The 25,762-nt window shown below is 42.1% G+C and overlaps 1 protein-coding gene across 1 annotated transcript in view; it reads left to right on the forward strand.

Annotated features, from left to right (window-relative positions):
- LOC140406137 (vacuolar protein sorting-associated protein 37B-like) overlaps nucleotides 1-25,762 on the forward strand; it is a 50,103-nt gene that overhangs the window by 2,053 nt on the left and 22,288 nt on the right. Inside the window, exon 2 of the mRNA XM_072494280.1 lies at nucleotides 17,801-17,972. Coding sequence (XP_072350381.1) covers nucleotides 17,801-17,972 — 172 coding nt within the window. The remainder of the gene's footprint in view (nucleotides 1-17,800; nucleotides 17,973-25,762) is intronic.

The raw sequence follows: 25,762 nt of genomic DNA on the forward strand, positions 1-25,762 counted from the left end.
TACTGATTTAAAATCTTCCATTTCTGAACCTGAGGATGTTGACTTGTACCGAAATTCTGTTTCCATGACTACCAACATCTTTCTCTTAGATGCGCAAGTATTTGTTACCCCATGACTGCATTATTAATGTATATTGTTATTGCTGTGTTTTTACTTGTGCGGTCTTCTGGAACCAAGGATGGGCACTTTTTGGTGTGTGTCAATATATGCAAAAGGCCTGCCAATTAAAGGCACTGGTTTAACCAGTCTTGCCCTCACTGATTGTGTGCACTTTCCAGCAGATTCCTGGAGGGAGAGTTTTCACTCTGCGTCAGTTACAATAGCATCTCTGAAATTAGCAAAAGGTACAGTTCAGGATCAAGTTCAAGATCGTTTTGATAGCTCAGTTTCAAATCAAATGGTACATTATTGTACAAAAATCCTTTAAGGTTTCATTTCCTTCGCCTCTTCCTCTCCCACCAGACCTAAAAAAAATAACTCCAATGCTTTTGGGAGCTCGCTCATTCATAATCATAGATTCATAGAATTTACAGTGCAGAAGGAGGCCATTCGGCCCATCGAGTCTGCACCGGCTCTTGGAAAGAGCACCCTACCCAAGGTCATATTTTACATTTTGTGTACACATTTTTTTTAACAAAGGTTTCTTTGTGACGTTCTGAGAGATCAAAAATACATGGCTGCAGCGTCGTTACAGGTTTGTTCAGCTGTTGCTAATGGAAAAATGGCATTCACAAGTGGGCAGTAGTCCTGGAAATTAAATGAGGATTCAGTGAGAACTTTGCAAGAGGATTGAGTGAGAACTACACTACTTAGTTTTCTGAGCTGTTGCTGAGGTTTTTCTTTAATGTGCTGTAGATTGTAACCATCAGAAAACTGGCTTGTATTTGTAATAAGCTGTTTTCTATTGTTTAAAAAATCCAATGTAGTGTGAAACTCCAATTAGTTATATACATTGTTATTGAATGATTAATGGAAAATAGCCTTCAGGATATTGAAATTTACAGTATTTCTCCACTTGTTTTTCTTTGTGGGGGTGGTATTTTGGGTATTATCAGACCTGGCAAGACCTGGACAATATCCAGGCTTGGACTGACAAATGACAAGTAACAGTCCTGTCACACAAGTGCCAGCAATGATATCTCCAACAAGAGAGAATCTAACCATTGCCTGTTGACATTCAGTAGCATTACCATTGCTGAGACGTTGAATGAATACTTTTCTTCAGTGTTCACAAAGGAGAGGGGCCATGTTTTTGAGGATGAGAGTGTGATTCAGGCAGGTAGGCTGGAGGAAGTAGATGTTCTGAGGAAGAATGTATTAGCAATTTTGAAAAACCTGAGGGTCGACAAGCTCCCTGGGCCAGATGGGATATACCCAAGGATTCTTTGGGAGGCAAGGGATAAGATTGCAGAGCCTTTGGCTTTGATATTTGGGTCCTCGCTGTCCACTGGGATAATGCCAGAGGACTGGAGAGTGGTGAATGTTGTTCCTCTGTTCAAGAAAGGGAATAGGAATGACCCTGGTAATTATAGACCAGTTGGTCTTACTTCGGTGGTCAGGAAGATAATGGAAAAGGTCCTGAAGGATAGGATTTATGACCATTTGGAAAGATGCAGCTTAATCCGGGATAGTCAACACGGATTCGTGAAGGGTAGGTCATGCCTCACAAATTTGATTGGATTCTTTGAGGAGGTAACTAAGTGTGTAGATGAAGGTAGAGCAATTGATGTCGTATACATGGATTTCAGTAAGGCGTTTGATAAGGTTCCCCATGGTCGGCTCATGAAGAAAGTAAGGAGGTGTGGGATAGAGGGAAATTTGGCCAATTGGATAAGTAACTGGCTATCACATAGAAGACAGTGGTGGATGGAAAATTTTCAGACTGTAGACCAGTTACCAGCGGTGTACCACAGGGATCAGTGCTGGGTCCTCTGCTATTTGTGATTTTTATCAATGACTTGGAGGAGGGGGCTGAAGGGTGGGTCAGTAAATTTGCTGATGACACCAAGATTGGTGGAGTAGTGGATGAGGTGGAGGGCTGTTGTCGGCTGCAAAGAGACATTGATAGGATGCAGAGCTGGGCCGAAAAATGGCAGATGGAGTTTAACCCTGATAAGTGTGAGGTGATTCATTTTGGTAGAAAAAATGTGAATGCGGATTACAGGGTCAACGGCAGGGTTCTGAGGAATGTGGAGGAACAGAGAGATCTTGGGGTTCATGTCCACAGATCTCTGAAAGTTGCCACTCAAGTGGATAGAGCCGTGAAGAAGGCTTATAGTGTGTTAATGTTTATTAACGGGGCTTGAGTTTAAGAGCTGCGGGGGTATGCTGCAACTATACATGACCCTGGTGAGACCACATTTGGAGTATTGTGTGCAGTTCTGGTCACCTCATTATAGGAAGGTTGTGGGAGCATTGGAAAGGGCGCAAAGGAGATTTACCAGGATGCTGCCTGGTTTGCAGGATAGGTCTTAACAGGAAAGGTTGAGGGAGCTTGGGCTTTTCTCTTTGGAGCGGAGGAGGATGAGAGGCGACTTAATAGAGGTTTATAAGATAATGAGGGGGATAGATAGAGTGGACGGTCAGAGACTATTTCCTTGGGTGGCTGTAGCTGTTACAAGGGGGCATAACTATAAGATTCAGGGTGGGAGATATAGGAGGGATGTCCGAGGTAGGTTCTTTACTCAGAGAGTGGTTAGGGTGTGGAATGGACTGCCTGCTGTGATAGTGGAGTCGGACACTTTAGGAACTTTCAAGCGGTTATTGGATAGGCACATGGAGCACACCAGAATGACAGGGAGTGGGATAGCTTGATCTTGGTTTTGGACAATGCTCGGCACAACATCGAGGGCCGAAGGGCCTGTTCTGTGCTGTTCTGATCTCTGGCTCATAGTTGAATGGTGAGAGACGAAAAGGCATGTAGGTCAAGAGGGAAAATGGCAGAAGGAATTGTAATGCCATAGGAAGAAGGAGCAGATGTAGGCCATTTGGCCCCTGAAGCCTGCACTTGTCAGCATGGTTGATCTGATACTCTTCATAACCCCTCGACCCCATGATTATCAAGAATCTATCCACCGCTGCCTTAAAAATAATCACTCTGCTTCCACTACCTTTTCAGGAAGAGTTCCAGAGTCTCATGAACCCCAGTTCGCCCCCGCCCCGAGAGAGAATGCCTACATCACCTCCATTTTAAATGAGAAACCCCTTATTTTTAACCCCTTATTTCTAGATCTTCCCACAAGTTGGAAACATCCTTTCCACATGCACCATGTCAAGATCCCTGAGGATCTTGTATGTTTCAATCAGTCAAGTCCCCTTTTACTCTTCTAACCTCCAGCGAGTACTAGCCTGGCCTGCCAACATTTCCTCAAGGTAACCCATCCAATCTAGGTGTTAGTCTGACAAACCTTCTTTAAATAAGATGAGCAATACTGTACCCAGCACTTCAGATGTTGTCTCACTAATGCTTTGTGTAACTTAGTTTCACAAACTTTGCACCCACAAACAGAATCACAGAATACTGCAGTACAGAAGAGGCTCTTTGGTCCATCGAGAGTGCATGAAAGGCCCTGAACTGCCCACCTAATCCCACTTGCCAGCACTTGGCCCATAGCTTGAATGTTATGGCGTGCCAAGTACTCATCCAGGTTTTAAAGGATGTGAGACATCCCGCCTCTACCACCCTCCCAGACCGTCCTCACTCTCTGGGTAAAAAGGTTTTTCCTCAAAACCCCCTAAACCTCATGGTTTCATGGTCAGTTAGCTCAGCCATCCTGCAGCCCCCACACTTTTCCAAAAAACCTCAGACCTGTTGGTCAATTGGCAAGGGCCAATGCTCCTATCCTCTGGGCACCTTTACCTGCCTCAGTTGCAGTCTCTATTCCTGACCAGCGACTAAATCAGTAAGCCCTTTCTAAGGGGTGCGACCTCCTCCACCTGAAATAAAGTGTCCAGGTAACTTTCCTCCCTGATGTGCTGCAGTGCCTGCAGCTTGGCCACCTTAAATATTGAATGTCAATCTCCTTTCCAAAAGGAATATAGGAAATGTGCTGAAATGTCCTGTTGGATTTGTACTTTTTTTAAACAAAAAAAACTAGTTTTGTGAAATTTGAGTGTTCATTTTATTTTTCAAATCAAAAAGAGAGGTAATTGATAGCCTTGATATTCGGGGTGTGGAAGGTGGCCCCTGTGGACCATAAGCACTGGCAAAGACTTGTTTGGCTCACCGGCCTGGTTTTGTAGTAATACTTTGTAATAACCTGTCCTCCCTCCTGTTGGAGTATTATTGAGCCAAATCTAACTGCAGATTCCGTTGAATAAACTATTAATATTGCAGTTGTATTTATATTTTGAATGAAAGCCATGCAATAATATACAATGTTAAAATGGTGTTTTTTATGGAAGTAGAAGCAATATCGTCTGATCCATATTCATGGACCGAACTTATATTTGTAATATTCCAGATTACATAACTTCTACAAGATATGGCAGCTGCTTTCAAGCTTAAGATTTCTGTTTAAACCATTAATAAGGCAAATTGACTTTGGTAATTTAAAAACAAATTGCCATAATAATCTTTAATAGGGTCGCAAGTAGGCTTACATTAACAATGCAGTGAAGTTACTGTGAAAAGCCTAGGGGCTGATTTAGCACAGGGCTAAATCTCTGGCTTTGAATGCAGACCAAGGCAAGCCAGCAGCATGGTTCAATTCCCGTACCAGCCTCCCCGAACAGGTGCCGGAATGTGGCGACTAGGGGCTTTTCACAGTAACTTCATTTGAAGCCTACTTGTGACGATAAGCGATTTTCGTTTCATTTCAGTTGTCACACTCCAGCTTCTGTTTGGGTACACTGAGGGAGAATTCAGAATGTCCAATCCACCTAATGAGCATGTCTTTTGTACCTGTGGGAGGAAACCGGAGTGCCCGGAGGAAACACATGCAGACATGGGGAGAACGTGCAGACTCCGCACAGACAGTGGCCCAAACTGGGAATCAAACCGGGGTCCCTGATGCTGTGAAGCAACAGTGCTAACCACTGTGCTATTGTGCCGCCTATGTATTATGGATGCAATGCCTATAACGACAAAAGTAGTTGGCATCACTCCTTTCTTGGAAACTGTTTGGTCAGACTTCATCAGTAGAATTGTAGGGGCTGAATAATGGAATGTGAGCCAGTCACTCAGTTTGCTAACTTGTAAATTCACAGTATAAATGTGTTTACACAAGAACATGTTATATTTGTACAGCACCTGTAACACTAAAATGCTCAATGCTTTATAGGAGCGTTATCACAAAATTTGACACCAAGCCATGTAAGTAGGGTAGTTTTAAGGGGTGTCTTTAAAAAGAGTAAGGTTATGGGTAAATACACTTGTGCTTACTTTCCACTTTCGGGAGTCGTTTTTCACAATTCAGATGCATTGGAGTTTTGCTGCTTGAAGAATAATTAGCCAATAGATTTGGAATATGATTTGATGTCGACTGCCATTTCAGATTATTGATGCCATGGTACTTACAAAGTACTTTAAAAGTCCATTGGGCTGGATAAATCCATGTTTACTCCATAATTTAACATTGTGGTATTTTTTTTGTTTGCATTTCCACACAACAGGCAGGAGAAGGCCAGCAGATTCAGTAAGGCTGCCCTTAAGTGTTTGTGGTTGAAATGAGCCGACAAGTGTTGCTTAAACTTTAAAGTGATGTTTTTCAAACGTTTTTTCCCTGGGACCCACTTTTGCCATCGGCCAACCTTTGCGACCCACGTCAACCAACCTTCGTGACACATGCCATGTTCACTTACCTTTAATGTGAAACGGGAGCCTGCTTGGTCCTTGCGATTTCACGCCAATCAGGTTCACAGGACGCGAGGCGATACGCATTTCAGGTGCAAAGTTCAGCCAGTCCCTTTGTGTCGTCTTCATCTTCGTGAGAATTAAAAATCCAACCTCGCACATGTAGGTCGCCGTGAAGGGGATTTGCAACAAAATGCTCGTTTTACTCCGTACTGGATACCTCTGGGAGATGCTACTTCAGGATGCTGACCGCATCGTGAGCTTTTGACGTGTTTTTAATGTGCTGCCACAGGTCAGGTACAGCAGCATAATCTTTTCATTTGGAGTCAGCTGTGATATAATAACTGACTCTAGGATCCAAACCTCAAAGAATTTTTCACTCGCCTCTCATTTGCCAGTATTCCTCTGCATGTAATACACATGGGTTTTGCATCCTTATTTGCATTGGCACAATTGACAAAGCCATACCTCAAGAAATCATCTTTGTATTGCTTTGTTTCCGAGTTAAGTTTCTTCTTCTGTAGGATATTACCCAAAGGCCTTGGGAGCTCTGAACAGAGCTAACACTAGCACTGCTCTGTCCTTCCCTGGACTTTCTTGAGCAGGTCTCTCCAGATTCAGATGTGAAATTTGTGTCTCCGGCCATCTCTTGTAACAAAACGGTTCATCTTCACAGTCCTCTTGCCTTGCTTGCTAGCAGCTGGAAATGTAATCCACTCTGCTCCAAGATTTGGCACCAAATGCAAGTACATACAGGGTACTTGATGTTAAGTGTACACGCAGGGCACGTGACATGCTAACTGCTGCTGCTTATGGCCGTAAGGCTGCATGTGGCCTCCTTTAGTTCTCATTTAAAAGGTGGCAGCGGCTGCCATTCTCATAAATGCTGGTAGCGGCCTTTGGGCACTTCTCCCACGATCGGGATTACCATGGGGAAGCTGCAACTGATCGCTCCTCGATCCACCCAGAGTTTGTGTCTGAAAAACGCAGATTTAAAGGCTCATGGTTAGAAATCTCTTTAAGAACAGCATTACATGTTTGAGAAGATTTTGCACCTGCCTTGGTTTTCTGCCGGAATCTTGCAAGACAGAATTACTCTGTTATTTGCACTGCCCCCTGTTGCAACTATCAAAATCTTAAATTAACGTAGTTTTATTTAATCATGCAAAATACTGGAAAATAGTTTCCTACAGTAATGTCAGTTCTGAATGGGTATAAATGCATGTTCAGACTTCAGTGCCCACCAAACACTGAGATCACTATTGCTGAGAAGTTTCTGTCTTGGAACAAGCCCCAGGTTTTCTTTCTGGTGTTTTTTTTTCTTGGCAATTTTATTTTACATTTTTGGGGACCTTTTGTTGACTTGTATACCTTTTTGAATATTTCTCACGGCAATAGAATCTGTGCCAGTAAAAATATTCAGGGCTTTCATTGTTAGGATCCCGGATGAGAACCCAACAAGTTGCAATTTGTAAAACTGAGGAAAACCTACTTTGCCACAGGAGTAATAACACCCAATAGGTATCTTTTATGTTAAAACAAACTTTAATTTAAGCACAGAATAAATAAAATTAGCAACAAAGTAACAGCTTTACAGTTAACAGTTGAATGTTTTTTTAAATAAAAGAAAAACTTTAATGTACTTGGTACACCTGTAACTGTATATTTCAACTAAACAAACCAATATAGTTCAAAGACCAATTAGAAATAAAGTTAATAATCAGGTTTACTCGCGTTCCTCTGTGAAGAGCATGGGGAGGACCTTTCAGGAGCCAGCTGAAGACTTGTCTTGTCAGACTAAAATATGATGGCAAACCCCAAATCAGAGACAGATATGGCTCCACCTTTAATTACATCATAAGGTATTCTTCAGTCTCCTCCCATTAAGGTGTCTCATGATCTGTTTATCCAGGACTAACAACCATCCCTCATAAATTATCTACACCCCAGGCGTAGATAACATTGCTGCAACAAATATAAATATAATTTATAATGATTTCTTGTACTTATCACAACTTGTCCTTGCCTATGCATTGGTGCTTGTTTCTAGAGGATAGAATTTAAAAGCTGGAAACTTTCTTTAAACTTGTATAGCACCTTGATTAGTCCACAGTTGGAATACTGTGTTGCTGGTCTCCGCATAATCAAAAGTACAGAGGCACCAGAGAAGGTACCAAAAACAATTCGCCAGCATGAAGCTGATATTGAGATAATTTACTTTTCAGGTATGTCTAAGAGATCTTTAAACATTTATGAGGAGGTGGTTCGAGTAGATGTAGAGTAAGTGTTTCCACTTGTGGGAAGTCCAAAACTAGAGATAGTCACAAATATCCAATACCGAATACATAGAACATAGAAAATACAGCACAGAACAGGCCCTTCGGCCCACGATGTTGTGCCGAACCTTTGTCCTAGATTAATCATAGATTATCATTGAATTTACAGTGCAGAAGGAGGCCATTCGGCCCCCTGAGTCCGCACCAGCTCCTGGAACGAGCACCCTACCCAAACTCAACACCTCCACCCAACACCAAGGGCAATTTTGGACATTCAGGGCAATTTATCATTGGCCAATTCACCTAACCTGCACATCTTTGGACTGTGGGAGGAAACCAGAGCACCCGGAGGAAACCCATGCAGACACGGGGAATTCAGGGGAAACTTATTTCATTCAAGGAGTGGTGAGAATGTGAGACACTGCAATTACATAGAATTACATAGAACATACAGTGCAGAAGGAGGCCATTCGGCCCATCGAGTCTGCACCGACCCACTTAAGCCCTCACTTCCACCCTATCGCCGTAACCCAGTCACTAAGGGCAATTTATCATGGCCAATCCACCTAACCTGCACGTCTTTGAACTGTGGGAGGAAACCGGAGCACCCTGAGGAAACCCACACAGACACTGGGAGAACGTGCAGACTCCGCACAGACAGTAACCCAGCGGGGAATCGAACCTGGGACCCTGGCGCTGTGAAGCCACAGTGCTATCCACTTGTGCTGCCCAGCAATAAGGGCTGGTTGCGGGAGTAGCATAAATTCATTTAAGGGGAAACGAATAAACACTCAGAAAGGAACAGGGGGGATTTGCTGATGGGGCTAAATGAAGAGGGATGGGAGGAGGCTTGTGTGGGACATAAACACTGGCATAGACCAGTTGTGCTGGCTGGCCTACGTCTACACTAGACACCATATAACTCTGTACATTATGGTTTCATGATTTCAATCTAATTTTCACAAAATCAATAAGATAAAAAGGATGTTGGCATATGATCTGCATGTTTCTTTGAGTCTTTGCGCCTCAGTAGTTCTGCTGAACTTGTGCTGGTTGTATGCTTGATCAAGAGATTTTGGCTGAAGCTGCTGGCGGCAAGATCAGCATATATTTTAGTGGAGTTTTGTTGTAAGTCAGATGGAGAAAATTCCAGGTGAATCCTTCTGTTCACTTAGCTACACATGGCCTCTTCACTTTTATGGCTTTTGAGAGCAAAGTTACGCAATGCTTTGGAAATGGGAAGAATAGGATTTTGCAGGTCTAAACTTGGGTTGATAGCAATCTGACACATTTGATTAATTGGGAATGGCTGGACAATGCTACGTGGGAGCAGAAGAGTGTTGAATTGAGTTGAACTTTGATTTGAGGCACATGGTTAGGAAATTCAGCCAATGAAATCGTACACCATACTGTTAACTCAGTCAAGCAGAAGGGCCCAAGTCCGATGTTAGAGCAATAAATTTCAGATTTGTCAAACAATAACACTAGATCTGGTGGAATGTTTATATACACGCTGTAGAGATAGATGGATGGTGATCTTGAGGGAACAATCATTTTGAAACCTTACTGTGGGCAGGTGAACCGAGCTCATCATTTCTTTAATGGGTTACAGGATTAACCGACTGGTTAAAAAGGCAGTAATTACTGTCTGGAGTAGCTAATCAAGGAGCTACCATTTTATGCATTGGTACTATATTCCTGAAGCTCCCTCACTCGTGTACGTTTATATTTGTGCCTCAATTTTAAAATCAATTTGCTCCTACTCTATCTTCAAAGTTTTCTTCCCCTTTGTACACGATCAACATATGACCAGCAAATCCTGAAGCTGAATCTGTAGACTGGCATCCTCAATAGGCTAAAGTTTTATCTCTTACAGATATAAATATTTTGAAGCATCATAAAATCTTGCCGCACAGAAGGAAGTAGAGAATAAGGGAGCAAGTAAGCTCTAGTTTTCGGAGGGTTTTCTCCTATCTAATCACTGAGGTTACTGGCTGAGGTTATTCATGAGCGTCCACCTTCTCATCCTTGCCCCTTGCTTGAGGTTTGGTGATCCTCTGGTTAAATCATCACCAGTCAGCTCTTCCCCTCCAAAGGGGAAAGCAGCCTATGGTTACCTGGGACTATGGTGACTATACTTATCTGAGGTGTCATTTCGAGTTCTCATTTTAGACTCCTGAGTTTTATGACTCCCTTTAGACTGCAGTTAAGCTTGGAATAGCCGCTATGGTGTATTTAATTTAGGTTGTTGGCAGCGTGTGGATATTTGGCAATAGTTAATAATGGTACACGGAGGGAGAATTTAGAATGTCCAAATTACCTAACCGCATGTCTTTCAAACTTGTGGGAGGAAACTGGAGCACCCGGAGGAAACACTGGGAGACTGTGCGGAGTCTGCATGGCCAGTCACCCAAGTCGGGAATCAAACCTGGGACCCTGATGCTGTGAAGCAACTGTGCTAACCACTGCTACTGTGCCACCCTCTTTCAATGGCTAAATAATTAACAGGTGTCTCAAAAACTGCAGCCACTGAAATAACACCTGGGTGAAATATTTTCTGTAAAAATGTTATGAGCGAAACTCATTCCTCATTATGAGAATGCATCTGGGGTGCACTAAAGTGGTTTAGAGGGAAATGTGCAATGGTAAGTACATTAAAAGGCCACCCACAGTCATGTTTAAAAATGACTAGGAGTCAGAGCCACTCCAGCCTAATACTAAATCTAGAATAATTCTATAACCTTCCAATTGCAACATACAAAATATAAAATCATTTACAATCTGTGGAGTAGCATTCTAATCTTATTGCATGTTGACAGCATTTACACAAAATTAGTTTGCACAGATAGGAATGAGAGAATCCAGAATCTAATCTTTCTCCTTTCAGTAAAAAGCAAGGGCAAATTGGGGGATTATGTGAAGGTCCTTTTCTTTTCAATATGTGCAATGTATATAATTGTGAGACCATTCAGCTGTAGTGAAGTATACTAATAGATGTTTGCTGACTGGTGGTGCATTTCTAATTTGTTCTGTCTCCACGTTTTTTCATTTACAAGGTGTGGGTGCTACTGGCAAGGCAGCATTTATTGTTCATCCCTAATTGCCCTTGAGAAGGAGGTGATGAGCTTCTTTCTTGAACCACTGTCAGTGCACCCACTGTGCTTTTCGGGAGGGAGTTGCAGGATTTTGACCCAGCAACAGTCAAGTAACGGTGATATATTCCCAAGTCAGGGTAATGAGTGGCTTGGAGAAGAACCTCTGATGGAGGTGTTCCCATGTGTCAGATGGCAGCAATTATATAAGGTGCTGCCTAAGGAGCCTTGGTGAGTTCCTGCAGTGCATCTTGTAGATGGTACACACGGATGCTACTGTGTCAGTGGTGCTGGGAGTGAATGATAATCAATTGGGCTGCTTTGCCCTGGATGGTGTCAGGCTTCTTCTGTTGTTGGAGTTGCATTTATCCAGGCAAGTGGAGTGTTCCATCACACTTCTTTGGAATATTGTGAGCAGTTTTGCGCCCCATATCTAAGGAAGGATGTGCTGGTCTTAGAGAGCGTCCAGAGGAGGTTCCCAGAATGAAGGACTTGTCATGTGAGGAGCGGTTGAGGACTCTGGGTGAGGATGAGGGCAATCTCATTGAAACCTACAGAATACTGAGAGGCCTAGATAGAACGAACATGGAGAGGATGTTTCCACTAGTCGGAGATACTAGAACCTGAGGGCACAGCCTCCGACTGAAGGGAGGATCTTTTAAAACCGATGAAGAGGAATTTCTTCAGCCAGAGGTTGTGAATCTGTGGAACTCAATGCAGAAGGCTGGAAGATCACCAGAATGGGTAGTCTGGCAACCAACAAGGGTCACAAAGACAAAAGGTACAGAAATAGGTTCCAATGAACTTTTAGAAAACTAAGGAGCAGACCATGGGTGTGAAGGTACCCCATTGGAGCAGAAGTGTTCTGCTTCGTAGGGTGATAGATCTGAAAGTGTGCTTGCAAGCTAATGTTTGAGTGTACTTGGAAATCACGGAAAAGGATCTTGCAAGGTAAGATTGAAACCCTTTGAGGTGGGCTATTGTTAAAGCCATCCAAGTAGGAGTGAAATTTGGAGAGAATTTCCCAGGAGAGATCTTCAAAGGTGAATCTGGGAATGTTTTGAGACAGAGTTTCAACAAGATTTTTTGACTTGGTGTTCACTGACATCTTGCTGGGTTCTTGAGAAACCCATCAACTCTATTTTGGTTGCATTTGCCATTTACTCTGTAGTATGGTGTATTCATCTAACTTGTACGTACCTCAAAGTTGTACTGAATGAGAGTATTGTAAATAGCCTTGTCTTTCTGAACTTCAACAGTAAATAGTTGTTTGGAGTATATAGAACATGCTTAAAAAGAGTAGTTGAAATTTTTCATTTTGCACTCATCAGGACACTAATCGTATAAGGGGATTTTTCCTCCCCATCATACTTACGAAGTGACCTGAAGCGAGCTTTTTACTTGTACGATAAAGTTTGTTTTTGTTTGTTCAAACCCCGTAGAATCTTATGGCTTTATTCCAAAAGCAGGTGCCTTGAATTTTGAACCTTTATCCACTTTAAACAAAATGTTATTGGTCCCTAATTGGATCCCGCCCCCAACAATCTCCAAATCTCCATGTCCTGGGGTCTGACCAAGGATAGTAACAAGAGGTAGTGCTTAGAACATAGAACATTACAGGCCCTTCGGCCCTCTGTTGCGCCGACCAATCTAAAGCCCATCTACACTATTCCATTATCATCCATATGTTTATCCAATGACCATTTAAATGCCCTTAATGTTGGGGAGTCCACTACTATTGCAGGCAAGGCATTCCATGCCCTTACTACTCTGAGTAAAGAACCTACCTCTGACATCTGTCCTATATCTATCTGCCCTCAATTTAAAGCTATGTCCCCTCGTGCTAGCCATCACCATCCGAGGAAAAAGGCTCTCACTGTCCACCCTATCTAATCCTCTGATCATCTTGTATGCCTCTATTAAGTCACCTCTTAACCTTCTTCACTCTAGCGAAAACAGCCTCAAGTCCCTCCGCCTTTCCTCATAAGATATTCCCTCCAGGCAACATCCTGGTAAATCTCCTCTGCACCCTTTCCAATGCTTCCACATCCTATAATGCAGCGACCAGAACTGCACGCAATACTCCAAATGCGGCTGCACCAGAGTTTTGTACAGCTTCAACATGTTGTCATGGCAGCACGGTAGCATTGTGGATAGCGCAACTGCTTCACAGCTCCAGGGTCCCAGGTTCGATTCCGACTTGGGTCACTGTCTGTGCGGAGTCTGCACGTCCTCCCCGTGTGTGCGTGGGTTTCCTCCGGGTGCTCCGGTTTCCTCCCACAGTCCAAAGATGTGCAGGTTAGGTGGATTGGCCATGATAAATTGCCCTTAGTGTCCAAAATTGCCCTTAGTGTTGGGTAGGGTTACTGGGTTGTGGGGATGGGGTGGAGGTGTTGACCTTGGGTGGGGTGCTCTTTCCAAGAGCCGGTGCAGACTCGATGGGCTGAATGGCCTCCTTCTGCACTGTAAATTCTATGAAACTCAATCCCCCTACCTTAATCTTTCATGATTCATTTGTTCTTGGTGTGTGAACGTCTGGCCAGGCCAACATGTGTTGCTTTCCCGTAATTAACCGTGCCAAGATGGTGATGTAGTCTATGTGGTGGAGGTACGCCGGTGCTGTGCAGGGAGGCAGTTTAGGAAATTGACCACTGTAGAGTTTTTAACCCCGATTCCTATTGATTTCGACTTTGCTACCCTTAATATCTCACTTGGTCCAATGTGCCTTGACATCCAGGGCACTCGCTCTCACCTCGCCCTCAGCTCATTTGTCCATCGTTGGACCACGATTGTAATGTGCCCTCGAGCTGAGTGACCCTGGTAGAACTCAAACGGAACATTGGTGTGCAGATTGCTGAGTAAATGCCACTTGACGTTATTGTCAACAACACCTCCCGTTATTTATTTTTTACTTTTATTTTTTAAAATAAATTTAAGAGTACCCAATTCATTTTTTCCAATTAAGGGGCAATTTTGCTTAGCCGATCCACCTACCCTGCACATCTTTGGGTTATGGGGGTGAAACCCAGGCAAACACGAGGAGAATGTGCAAACTCCACATGGGCAGTGACCCAGTGCCGGGATCTAACCTGGGACCTCGATGCCATGAGGCAGTAGTGCTAACCACTGCGCCACCGTGCTGCCCACTTCCCATTAGTTTAATGATGGAGTCAACTGGGTGGTAATTAAATTACTCATTTTGCCATGCCATATATATCATTAGATTGGTCATAGATAGTTGTGCCCTTAATGTGAATTTGAGATGAGTGTCGAAAACAAGATTAGGGGGTAAACCTGTTTTATAGTCCCAAGTATATAGTTGATTAACAGTGGAATTGAAAATAATCTTAAGACTGGCCGCTGATGTTTCAGTAGAATAATAAAAATCAAGTGGAATTTTGATTAGTTGTCATTAACTTCCATGATTAACATGTTAATTCTTTGGAGATTAATTTTTTTATTTTGATTAGTTGTCATTAACTTCCATGATTAACATGTTAATTCTTTAGAGATTAATTTTTTAACGCATGTTAATCATGGAAGTTAACTTATCATTAATTGACCATCCTAATTTATGTCACAAATAGAATAAGCATTTTATGAATTCAAAATGCTTAGTTGACACCAGATGTATCTAAATTATTACTTTGTAGCCTGCTCTACATTTAAGTTACATGCTTATTGGAACTAGAGGAGTTAAACTTGGCGCACATCAAGCTCTGAAAACTGTATCCGAATGGCCAAATGTTTCATTATGGACACAGACTTTCTGTGAGCTTTGGCCATATTTAATTATTTAAAAGCGCAAACATCTTAAATACAGATTAATTCTGTTTTTCTTGCCGAGGAATGAGTAGAAAAAGATTTGACACACAATGATCTTTTCGTCCTCACTGTCAACAGGGGTGGTACCAGGGTATTGGAGAGTGGCGAATGTCGTGCCCCTGTTCAAAAAAGGGACTAGGGATAACCCTGGGAATTTAGTCCAGTTAGTCTTACTTCGGTGGTAGGCAAAGTAATGGAAAGGGTACTGAAGGATAGGATTTCTGAGCATCTGGAAAGACACTGCTTGATTAGGGATAGTCAGCACGGATTTGTGAGGGGTAGGTCTTGCCTTACAAATCTTATTGAATTCTTTGAGGAGGTGACCAAGCATGTGGATGAAGGTAAAGCAGTGGATGTAGTGTACATGGATTTTAGTAAGGCATTTGATAAGGTTCCCCATGGTAGGCTTCTGCAGAAAGTAAGGAGGCATGAGATAGTGGGAAATTTGGCCAGTTGGATAACGAACTGGCTAACCGATAGAAGTCAGAGAGTGGTGGTGGATGGCAAATATTCAGCCTGGATCCCGGTTACCAGTGGTGTACCGCAGGGATCAGTTCTGGGTCCTCTGCTGTTTGTGATTTTCATTAATGACTTGGATGAGGGAGTTGAAGGGTGGGTCAGTAAATTTGCAGACGATACGAAGATTGGTGGAGTTGTGGATAGTAAGGAGGGCTGTTGTCGGCTGCAAAGAGACATAGATAGGATGCAGAGCTGGGCTGAGAAGTGGCAGATGGAGTTTAACCCTGAAAAGTGTGAGGTTGTCCATTTTGGAAGGACAAATATGAATGCGGAATACAGGGTTAACGGTAGAGTTCTTGGCAATGTGGAGGAGCAGAGAGATCTTGGGGTCTATGTTCATACATCTTTGAAAGTTGCCACTCAAGTGGATAGAGCTGTGAAGAAGGCCTATGGGGTGCTCGCGTTCATTAACAGAGGGATTGAATTTAAGAGCCGTGAGGTGGTGATGCAGCTGTACAAAACTTTGGTAAGGCCACATTTGGAGTACTGTGTACAGTTCTGGTCACCTCATTTTAGGATGGATGTGGAAGATTTGGAAAAGGTGCAAAGAAGATTTACCAGGATGTTACCTGGAATGGAGAGTAGGTCTTACGAGGAAAGGTTGAGGGTGCTAGGCCTTTTCTCATTAGAACGGAGAAGGACGAGGGGCGACTTGATAGAGGTTTATAAGATGATCAGGGGAATAGATAGAGTAGACAGTCAGAGACTTTTTCCCCGGGTGGAACAAACCATTACAAGGGGACATAAATTTAAGGTGAAAGATATAGGAGGGATATCAGAGGTAGGTTCTTTACCCAGAGAGTAGTGGGGGCATGGAATGCACTGCCTGTGGAAGTAGTTGAATCGGAAACATTAGGGACCTTCAAGCAGCTATTGGATAGGTACATGGATTACGGTAAAATGATATAGTGTAGATTTATTTGTTTTTAAGGGCAGCACGGTAGCATTGTGGATAGCACAATTGCCTCACAGCTCCAGGGTCCCAGGTTCGATTCCGGCTTGGGTCACTGTCTGTGCGGAGTCTGCACGTCCTCCCCGTGTCTGCGTGGGTTTCCTCCGGGTGCTCCGGTTTCCTCCCACAGTCCAAAGATGTGCAGGGTAGGTGGATTGGCCATGATAAATTGCCCTTAGTGTCCAAAATTGCCCTTGGTGTTGGGTGGAGGTGTTGAGTTCGGGTGGGGTGCTCTTTCCAAGAGCCGGTGCAGACTCAGGGGGCCGAATGGCCTCCTTCTGCACTGTAAATTCAATGATAATCTATGATTAATCTAGGACAAAGGTTCGGCACAACATCGTGGGCCGAAGGGCCTGTTCTGTGCTGTATTTTCTATGTTCTGTGTAATGCAGCCAAAAGATATTTGAAATAAAATGCCAATGTGGTGGAATGTGAACCACTGGATAGAATTCCGACATCTTTTAACATGTGTCCCATAATGTACCACCATAGGGTTCTGAGTAAGCTTAAAATTTACATATTTAACAGAAGAGAAACTGCAAAGTTTCTAACTCATTGCTATACATCTTCACATTAAAAAAAAAAAGTGTGACTTGGATGTCCATACAATCCCTTCTTTTCTTGGGTAGTATGCCATTTGGTGACACCTTTCCAAGTTTTTACTGTTGCTATGGGCAGAGATGAGGCAGAGCCCTTCAACCCCAGTAGGAGAATTATAATGGAAAGGTAAAACTAGAGATAACTGAATCTGCAGCTGTGTTAAATGCCATGAAACGTGAGGTGGAGCAGTGCAACCCATTGGGTTTATGCTTCATCTCGGGTGGTGAACATAGGTGTAGGCCATTTAGCTTATCAAGCCTGCTTTGCCATTCAAACAGATCATGGCTGGACATCTTTCTCCATGTTATTTTCCCCCACTATCCCATTGCCCTGATATCACTATTATCTGGAAATCTATGATTTCTGTCATTCTACTGATTGAGCTTCCACAAATGATGGTGATGTTGATTGTTTGTTGGGCAGGGTTAGGAAAGGGTAAATACATTTTTGTATCTAAAGTTTCAAAATTTCTATCTAGGCTTTATTTGTATAACATCATGCTCAAATTCTGAACTTGCGAAAATAATTTCATGGACCTATTTTTGGCAGCTGATGTGTTTGCAAACACAATTATACTATCGCTATAGTGTTGCGGCACTGAATCGTAATGTGGGCGCAGTGGGCAATGCGTGGCTGAAATGAAAATTCAAAATGCTACAAACTTACAAAATTAGTACTTGCCAAGGATAGGCTAATGCACCAGTTGTAATATGAAGTTGAAGAACTTTTTCTTGTTTTTCAGGTCCAGACTGTACAGCCAAATAAAGACGTGAGTCTTGCTAGTAATCGTAGTCTAGCAGAACAGAATCTGCAGTATCACCCCAAACTGGATAGTCGGAAACTCCAATTAACTAGAAAATATGAAGAACTGCAGACACTATTTGAAGCATATCAGATGAGGAAGTCAAAATTAGGTAACTTACTCTATCTCCTTTCATATGTAGTACACACTAATGAGCATTATTTCAATCACCATAAGTCATTGACCCTAATATGTTAAATGCCATTGAGCAACGTCTTCTGGCTTGCCTTGAGCATTGCCAAAGAAATTTTGTGCATTATTGCTTGAAATATGTTTTTAAGTATACTAAACAGTGACTTGCATTTCATATCAAAAGCGAATTTTAAAGAAATGAAGATTTATTTACAGAGGAAAATGTAATTAACTTGATCCTCCTCCTTTTCTAATTTACATAAAATTATCATAGGCCCAAATATTGATAGATTAGTTTGATGTGCAAGTCCTGAATTTGAACTGAATTGCTGTGGTTTTACAGTCCTGCTTCCAGGGCTACATTATACTTTAGCTTTTTCCTCTATCGGTAACTTCATTTTTCTTTTTGTTTTCTTTTTTAAAATAACCCTTTAATTTTTCAGGAAGACACTTTATACCGTGGTGAATTGTATTTGAAAATATACATTTGTCGTGTTGTATTTCAGTGACTTGGACACTGTATCCAACTCTTATTTTCATTGTTCCCGTCCAATCTGTTATTTGAATATTATTTTATCTTTTTCTTCTCGGTTACATTGGCATTCCAGTACAATGAACCAGTTCCAGAGCACAATATATCAAAAACTTAGTTACATCTAATAGATACTCCGCAGGCACGCTCAAATCTTTGTACTAATTTGTTTCTCTTCACAATCTTGTCTTTATACGTAGCTTAATCCCAATGCACTTTGAGAATTGTATGCTTTATGAAATTACATTGTTTTAGTTTGAACTTTCCTAGTTATGCTGTCATTATTTTTTCTCGGGAATGTGTCCAGAATTCTTTGAAATGGCATATGGGGCATTAACATCATAACTTAAATAGCTGTGCTCTCTGATCCTCCAGTACTGAATTCCTGTCAATATTTCTCCTCCCCCCCCCCCCCCCCTTTGTATCTGCTGACAGCTTAATTTTCATCCCAAAAAGTCAATAAACGGCTACACCTCCGGACAAACTCTAGCATCGATCGTCTCGGGGCGAACTTGATCTTCTCAAGCCTGAGAAATCTGCCATCTCACTGACCCATACCCCCGATTTCAGGGGTTCCAAGTCCCTCCACTCCAATAAGATCTTCTCCAGGCTACCAGGGAGGCAAAGGCCAACACATCAGCCTCTCTCGCCCCCTGGACACCCGGATCTTCCACACGTCAAAAATCGCCACCTCTGGACTCAGACCCACCCGTACCTTTAATACCGTGGACATGACATTGGCAAATCCTTGCCAGAGTCCCCTAAGCTTGGGACATGCCCAAAACATGTGGACATGATTTGCAGGCCCTCCCCCACGCAGCCCATACCTATCTGCCACCCCTTCAAAGAACCTGCTCATATGGGCCACAGTCAAATGCACCCTGTGGACCACCTTGAATTGTATGAGGCTAAGCCTGGCACACGACGGGGTCGCATTAACCCTGCTCAAGGCATCCTCCCACAGTTCTTCCTCCAATTCCTTGACCAACTCTTCCTCCTTTTTTCGCTTTACCTCCCCAATCGGGGTTCCCTCCCATTCCATGAGCTCTTTATAAATTTCCAAGACCTTCCCCTCCCCCACTCCCATCTTCGACACTAAAGATCAGCAGTTTAGCCAATATATTTCCCTGCAGCAACAGGAAAAATGAAAAGCATTAAATATTTTCTCCCAAATCGGTTCACTTCAATATATCGCAGTGAAAGAAAATACTTTATGTAATGGGCGAGCTAACACAGGTTAGCTCTACACTAACGTGAGATTTAACGAAACCGAATAGCTGATAAATCTGCATTGCTTTAAGCTTGATGGCTGGAATTTTCCACAATTATCTGGCGTGGTTTAGAAATATAAGCCTCCGTTGCTTCATGTAAATCAAATGAGGTATAATATAAATCAAAGTGTATTATATACTTTGTAAAAGAGCAAATAACATGTGATAATCGCAAACTTCCCAAGTGGCCACGATACATGTGTGCACGATTGGCAATCAAACCAGTCAGCCGGTGTCTCTGGTAATGTTCCAAGGGAAATGTTTGATATTTTCTTCATTCAGAGTGCTATGTGTCTAACCTCAAAATGAATTGGACAATGGTGCTGAGTTGATCTGTAGCAGAAACACAGGAGCTAAGTTGTCTCAAAGGCAGGCATGCTGCTGGTATGCTAATATTGCTCAGACCACCATATAGAGTTGGGTGTACTGTTCGGGGCACCACTTATTGGGATAAAAGCAAATTGCTGCAGATACTGGAAATCTGAAATAAAAACAGCAAATGATGGGAAAGCTCAGCAGATCTGAAGAAGAGTCACACAAACTCAACTGTTTTTCTCTCTCCACAGATGCTGCCAGACCTGAGTTTTTCCAGCATTTTCTGTTTTCATTGCACCTTATGACATGTTGCCCTTAAAAAATAGTGCATTGAATCCAGATTCACCAGATGGACTCCCAACGATTATATTAAGGAGTTATTACATAAATTAGACTTGTTATGTCCTGCTACAATAACTTGTTTTTGTCTTTTCTCTTTCTATAAATCCTACCTGACCTGCCGAGTACTTCCAGCATTTTCTATTCCATGACCATATCGGAGATTAAGGTTATTTTGGTGAGGTTAAGATTTTGCAAAGAATGGATAAGACATAAGAGAAAAGCTGTAAGGCGGTGGAGAGAACTGAGTGGGAGATAGACTCCCACAGGGCAGGGGAACTAGTGGAGAGGTAGGTGGGAGGGGTGGGCTGAGATAGGGTACCTGTTTGGTGGGGTGAGGAACAGTCTAGGACAGGGGAACATTTAAAACCTGTGGCAGATTGTTCCTGACAGAGGTTTAAAAAGTGCTTCATGAAAAGGGTGTTTGTGTAGAATACTTTCTCAAGCAGTGGGTGCTAGTTCAATTTGTTTAAAAATCTAAGACTTTTGCAAGATATGGATATAAAAGGATATGAACCTAAGGTACAGGGCAGTTTACGATTAGATTGAATGTACAACAGGCTTGGGCTGAAAGAATCAAAAGTGGGTCAATGTTCAAAGAGGCATTGAACATTTTATTGAGCTACTGATGGCAATTAGTGGTGTAATAGTGAAGTAACCCTACCTGTGATAAGTTTGAGAATCTTGAATAAGCTGGTTCCAAAGCACTGCAAGAGTGATTTAAAAAAAAAAAACAACCATTTTCTGATTTTATATTTTTAAAGCAATTTTTCTAATGCATCAAATCAGAAAATATTCACTATCACCATTGATTATGATGACTGTCCCTGGATTTTCACAACGATGGGGAAATAGAGAATTCCTAAGAAAGTTCGTTGTGGTATAAGTCACTTAGAATCATAAGGTCTGGTAGCAGGAAATAAGTCCAATTATGCCATGAATTCCTGCAATTTTTCAAATGCCAGAAACCGTACCTATAATGTACTAATTCCACAGTAGAAATAACTAAACCAATAACTAAAAATATTTGTGCAGAAAAATAATTATTTAAAAAAGCACAGCACTCCGAAGCAGTAAGGTAAAATACAAGTCATTGAAGATCATATTCCTTTTTGTACTTTGAATTCTAGATTGGCATTTCATTCAATACATCCAGTAAGGGAATTTGGATGAGCAGAAAATAAGGTTGTTCTAGCTTCCACATCATGTGAGGGATGGTTTCACATACAAGGCAGTAACTTGCAGCCAACCCTTTCTGGATAGCTGAGGGGAGACCTGGAGTGCTCTATCTTTCTCTCTTCTGAGCCCACTCCCATTCCGTCTCATCTAATCATTCTATCATAGAGGTGCAATTTACTACTCGTAGTATGAGAACTGAGATAGAGATCTTTGTTGGGGAATGTGTTCATTTCATTGATATGTTTCATGCAAGATAAACCAGATTGTTGATTTACACTTGACCTTGTCTCACTTGAATGCTTCTTATCTACCTTTTGAAAAGGGAGACTGCATATAAGAGAAAATTACCCAGTGCACACATCAAGCAGTCTTTCTGTTAGCAGCACTGGATCAACCTATTGAGCAGCAAAAATGTTCTCCAGTTGATTTTCACCTACATGAGTCATCTGGGAACCTTCCATCTGTGGAAGGTAGTGGACATGCAGCAAATAATTCATTTACAATTGGGTGACTCCATAACATGCTCCTTTGTTGTAGGCTAAAGAGGCCAATCCTTGCGAGGCAGGTTTTGCCATAAAGTGCCACATATGAAGCCACCCGGTGTCATTGTGGATTATCAGGTTTGGGGTCCCCAACTTAAAACCTATCTAACTCGGAGACCATGTTTACTAGAAAACTGTAAATTTCTAACGTTGATATTTGCTTTTGCATTACACACTTTGTGCACTTGCTTCGAAGTGCCAATCACTTCAAATTAGAAAAAGATTAGCAGGAAAAAAATGCTTTTGGGTCATCTTCTCCATATCTTTTGTCCCAGCTGAAAGCAAAAGACCGTTCCCTTGGGCATTTCCTGTGATTTGAAGCTTGAAACTGTACTCAAAATATCTAGAATATCATTGACACCATGTGAATATTGCCTTGGGGATATGCACTGGTGATAGTACAGCTGCACTGTGTTCCATCAACATGACAGATCATGAAGTTCAGGTTTTGAAACTATTTATTTAAGTACAGCATTCTCTATTATTTCTGCTTTGAAATAAAAATTGTGATATTAATTTTCATTAACTTTCGGCCAGCAGTCTGAAATTTGAGAAATTAACCTTGTAGTCTCTTGATTTGAGCTGATTTGGTTTTAATGGGGTGGGGCTGAATTTCTCAGGCAATAATGTGTTTAATAATAGCCACAGATTTAATCCAGTAAAAATCCCTGTTTTAAAGAGTGTAGGTACCAATTATAGCTGCAATGTGTTTCTTGTAAATTCAAATATTCAGGGTGTAGCTGGTTCTTGGTATAGCAGATTGCTCCAAGTTGAGCAGATGGAACCATCTTGTTTTGAATGCCTTTAATATTTAAATAGTTGAGGTGTAATTTTGCAAACTGTACGTGGCTGCTGAATATGATTATCTTTGATACATTTGTATTTTTAGTGGCAATTATTTTGATCGGTAGAATATACTGGTGTTTCCCTTCCTATCTTCCTATTTGATATGTCTCAAATGGTTGTTGATGTTTTAGCTCCTACAGCTGTGTTAACTGCTGTGGGTATTATCTGGCCCAATGGACCAAATTTCCCCTAATCGTTCCTTGCTGCCCTAGCCCTGAACCTGTCTGTCTCTACATACTGTCCCATCACCTGCCTTGATTTCTGAGAGTTCATTCTGTCTACGAGACCCAGCTCCTGCCCCCTTGATCATAATCTGACCCGGCTGCTGACCACCAAACGTCCCAACCTGGACCTATGTTAGTTCATATTGTTAATGGTTCCCTCTCCTTTGGTACAATTTCTTCCGTTAAGCCCACTAACCACCACCCATCTCCAATCACCATTTCCTCTCTAAAGCCCATGAGCATGCTATTATCTCCCAAATTAGTGTCCATCTTTCCTGAAATTCCATGTTTGTATTTCTCCAATCTGATTTCTGGCCTGAAATTGCCAGTACGTATGTCAGAAAATGGCAGTCTGGAATGACTCCAAGTGATCAATTCTCCCTCATCATGCCCTACCAGCGGCGAGTAACCAGGTTCGATCCCAGCCCCCAGGTCATTATCCGTGTGAAATTTGTAGGTTCTCCCTGTGTCTGCGTGGATCTCACCCCCACAACCTAAAAGATGTGCAGGGTAGGTGAATTGGCCACACTAAATCGCCCCTTAATTGGGGGGAAAAAATGAATTGAGTACTTCAAATTTATGTTAAAATCATTCTCCCTAGCTGCAGCCTTCACTATAGTTGACCATACTATCCTGCTCTAATATTTCTTATCTGGCATTAGCTGGATAAGCTGCTGCTGTTTGGTTCCATTATTGACTATTGAATCATATAGATAATCTTAATTATTGTCACAAGTAGGCTTACATTAGCACTGCAATGAAGTTACTGTGAAAATCCCCTAGTCGCCACACTCTGGCGCCTGTTTGGCTACACTAATTCAGAATGTCCAATTCACCTAACCACTTCTTTCGGGACTTGTGGAGGATACCGGAGCACCCGGAGGAAACCCACGCAAACATTGGGAGAATGTGCAGACTTCGCACAGACAGTGACCCAAGCCGGGAATCTAACCCGGGTCCCTGGCGCTGTGAAGCAACAATGCCAACCACTGTGCATTGGCAACAATGCCTTCACATAACATGAGCGCAGCAATTAAGTGCAGGGGTAGGCTATTTGGCCCCATGAGCTGCCCCATCATTTGATAAGATCATGGCTGATCTGATTTCCTGCCCATCGACCATAACCCTTTATTCCCTTCCTACTACTGCACTATTACTTCTGGTGTCCCCAAGGATCTATCCTTGGGGCAATTTTGTTTCTCGTGTACCTGTACATGCTACCTAACTCTTTGCAATATCATCTGAAAACCTGACATCAGGTTGCTGATGTATGCAGACAACATTTCGCTCTACCTCTCTCCATCTCTTTGGTTCTCTTCCCTTTATGATTTGTCACTCTTGTCAGAAAACAGAAATCTTCTCTCGAGTGTACACTAAGTCTTCACAAAGTTGTGTGTTTGTGAAAATCGCAACTTTAATGAAGCAGTGGCTCTCAGGAAGGAATGTTAAAACTGTAGTTGGGTTCTGCAGCACCTTTCTTATATTTAAAAAAACAAAACAATAGAGAACTTGAGTAATGCTGAAAAAAAGAGACACGGTGTCAAAGTTTTTGTCTTGCTCCCATCAGGACAAATTACAAGAATACCATATCTAAGGAAATAACAATTCATGCTACGCGTGAAGAGGATGCTGATTGATTGGCAAGAGGCAGAATGGAGAATGCACCACATACTGCCATTACACCGGCACAAATTCATACACCACATTATTAATTTGTGTGATAGGCAGGAAATCTTTTTGGTTTGACGGCAGCATCCTGTTAGAAGAGAATAACACTCCTCTTGCTACTATGAAATGGCTAACTTCACCGCTTTACTCAAATTTTCAGTGCCAGCCATGTAAGCCATAAATCCCAATTGGTGGATTATATTAAATAGGTCCTTTTGACTGTTCGCAACAGGCAAAATACTGACCATACGCGCGCAGCCTGTACTTGCAAAACTCAGAACATAGTGTCCAACATTGGATGTGATTCCGCAATTGGACAGCACTTGCTGAACAATTCTGGTTGTGCTAAGAATTAACTGAACCATTTGAAGATTATCACTCTGGCTTACATACAGTATGGCTCATTTATGCGTGATAGAAGCTACATATATTCACACACAGGGCCTTGTCCTTTGCAAACCAAGCATGTCCATGCATTACCCTTTTTCAAATAAAAAACTTTGGGGTTCAGCCATTCCCTAGTTCTCCCGCCATGGTTATGTTTTGACTTGAGTCAGCCTGTTTGATTTTAATTTAAATGAAATAACCTTTTAAAATAAAATGTTTTGGGCAATACGGTGGCGCAATGGTTAGAACTACTCATTTATGCGTGTGGAGTTTGCACATTCTCCCGGGTTTGCGTGGGTTTCGCTCCCACAACCCAAAGATGTGCAGACTAGGTGTATTGGCCATGCTAAATTGTCCCTTAATTGGAAAAAATGAATTGGGTACTCTAAATTTATAATAAAACAAAATGTTTAAAAATATAAAATAAAAATATAGTTTTCTACTTGCAGTGCCTCTTGCTTGTTGCG

This window comes from Scyliorhinus torazame, unplaced genomic scaffold (assembly GCF_047496885.1).
Source record: "Scyliorhinus torazame isolate Kashiwa2021f unplaced genomic scaffold, sScyTor2.1 scaffold_302, whole genome shotgun sequence".
NCBI lineage: Eukaryota > Metazoa > Chordata > Chondrichthyes > Carcharhiniformes > Scyliorhinidae > Scyliorhinus > Scyliorhinus torazame.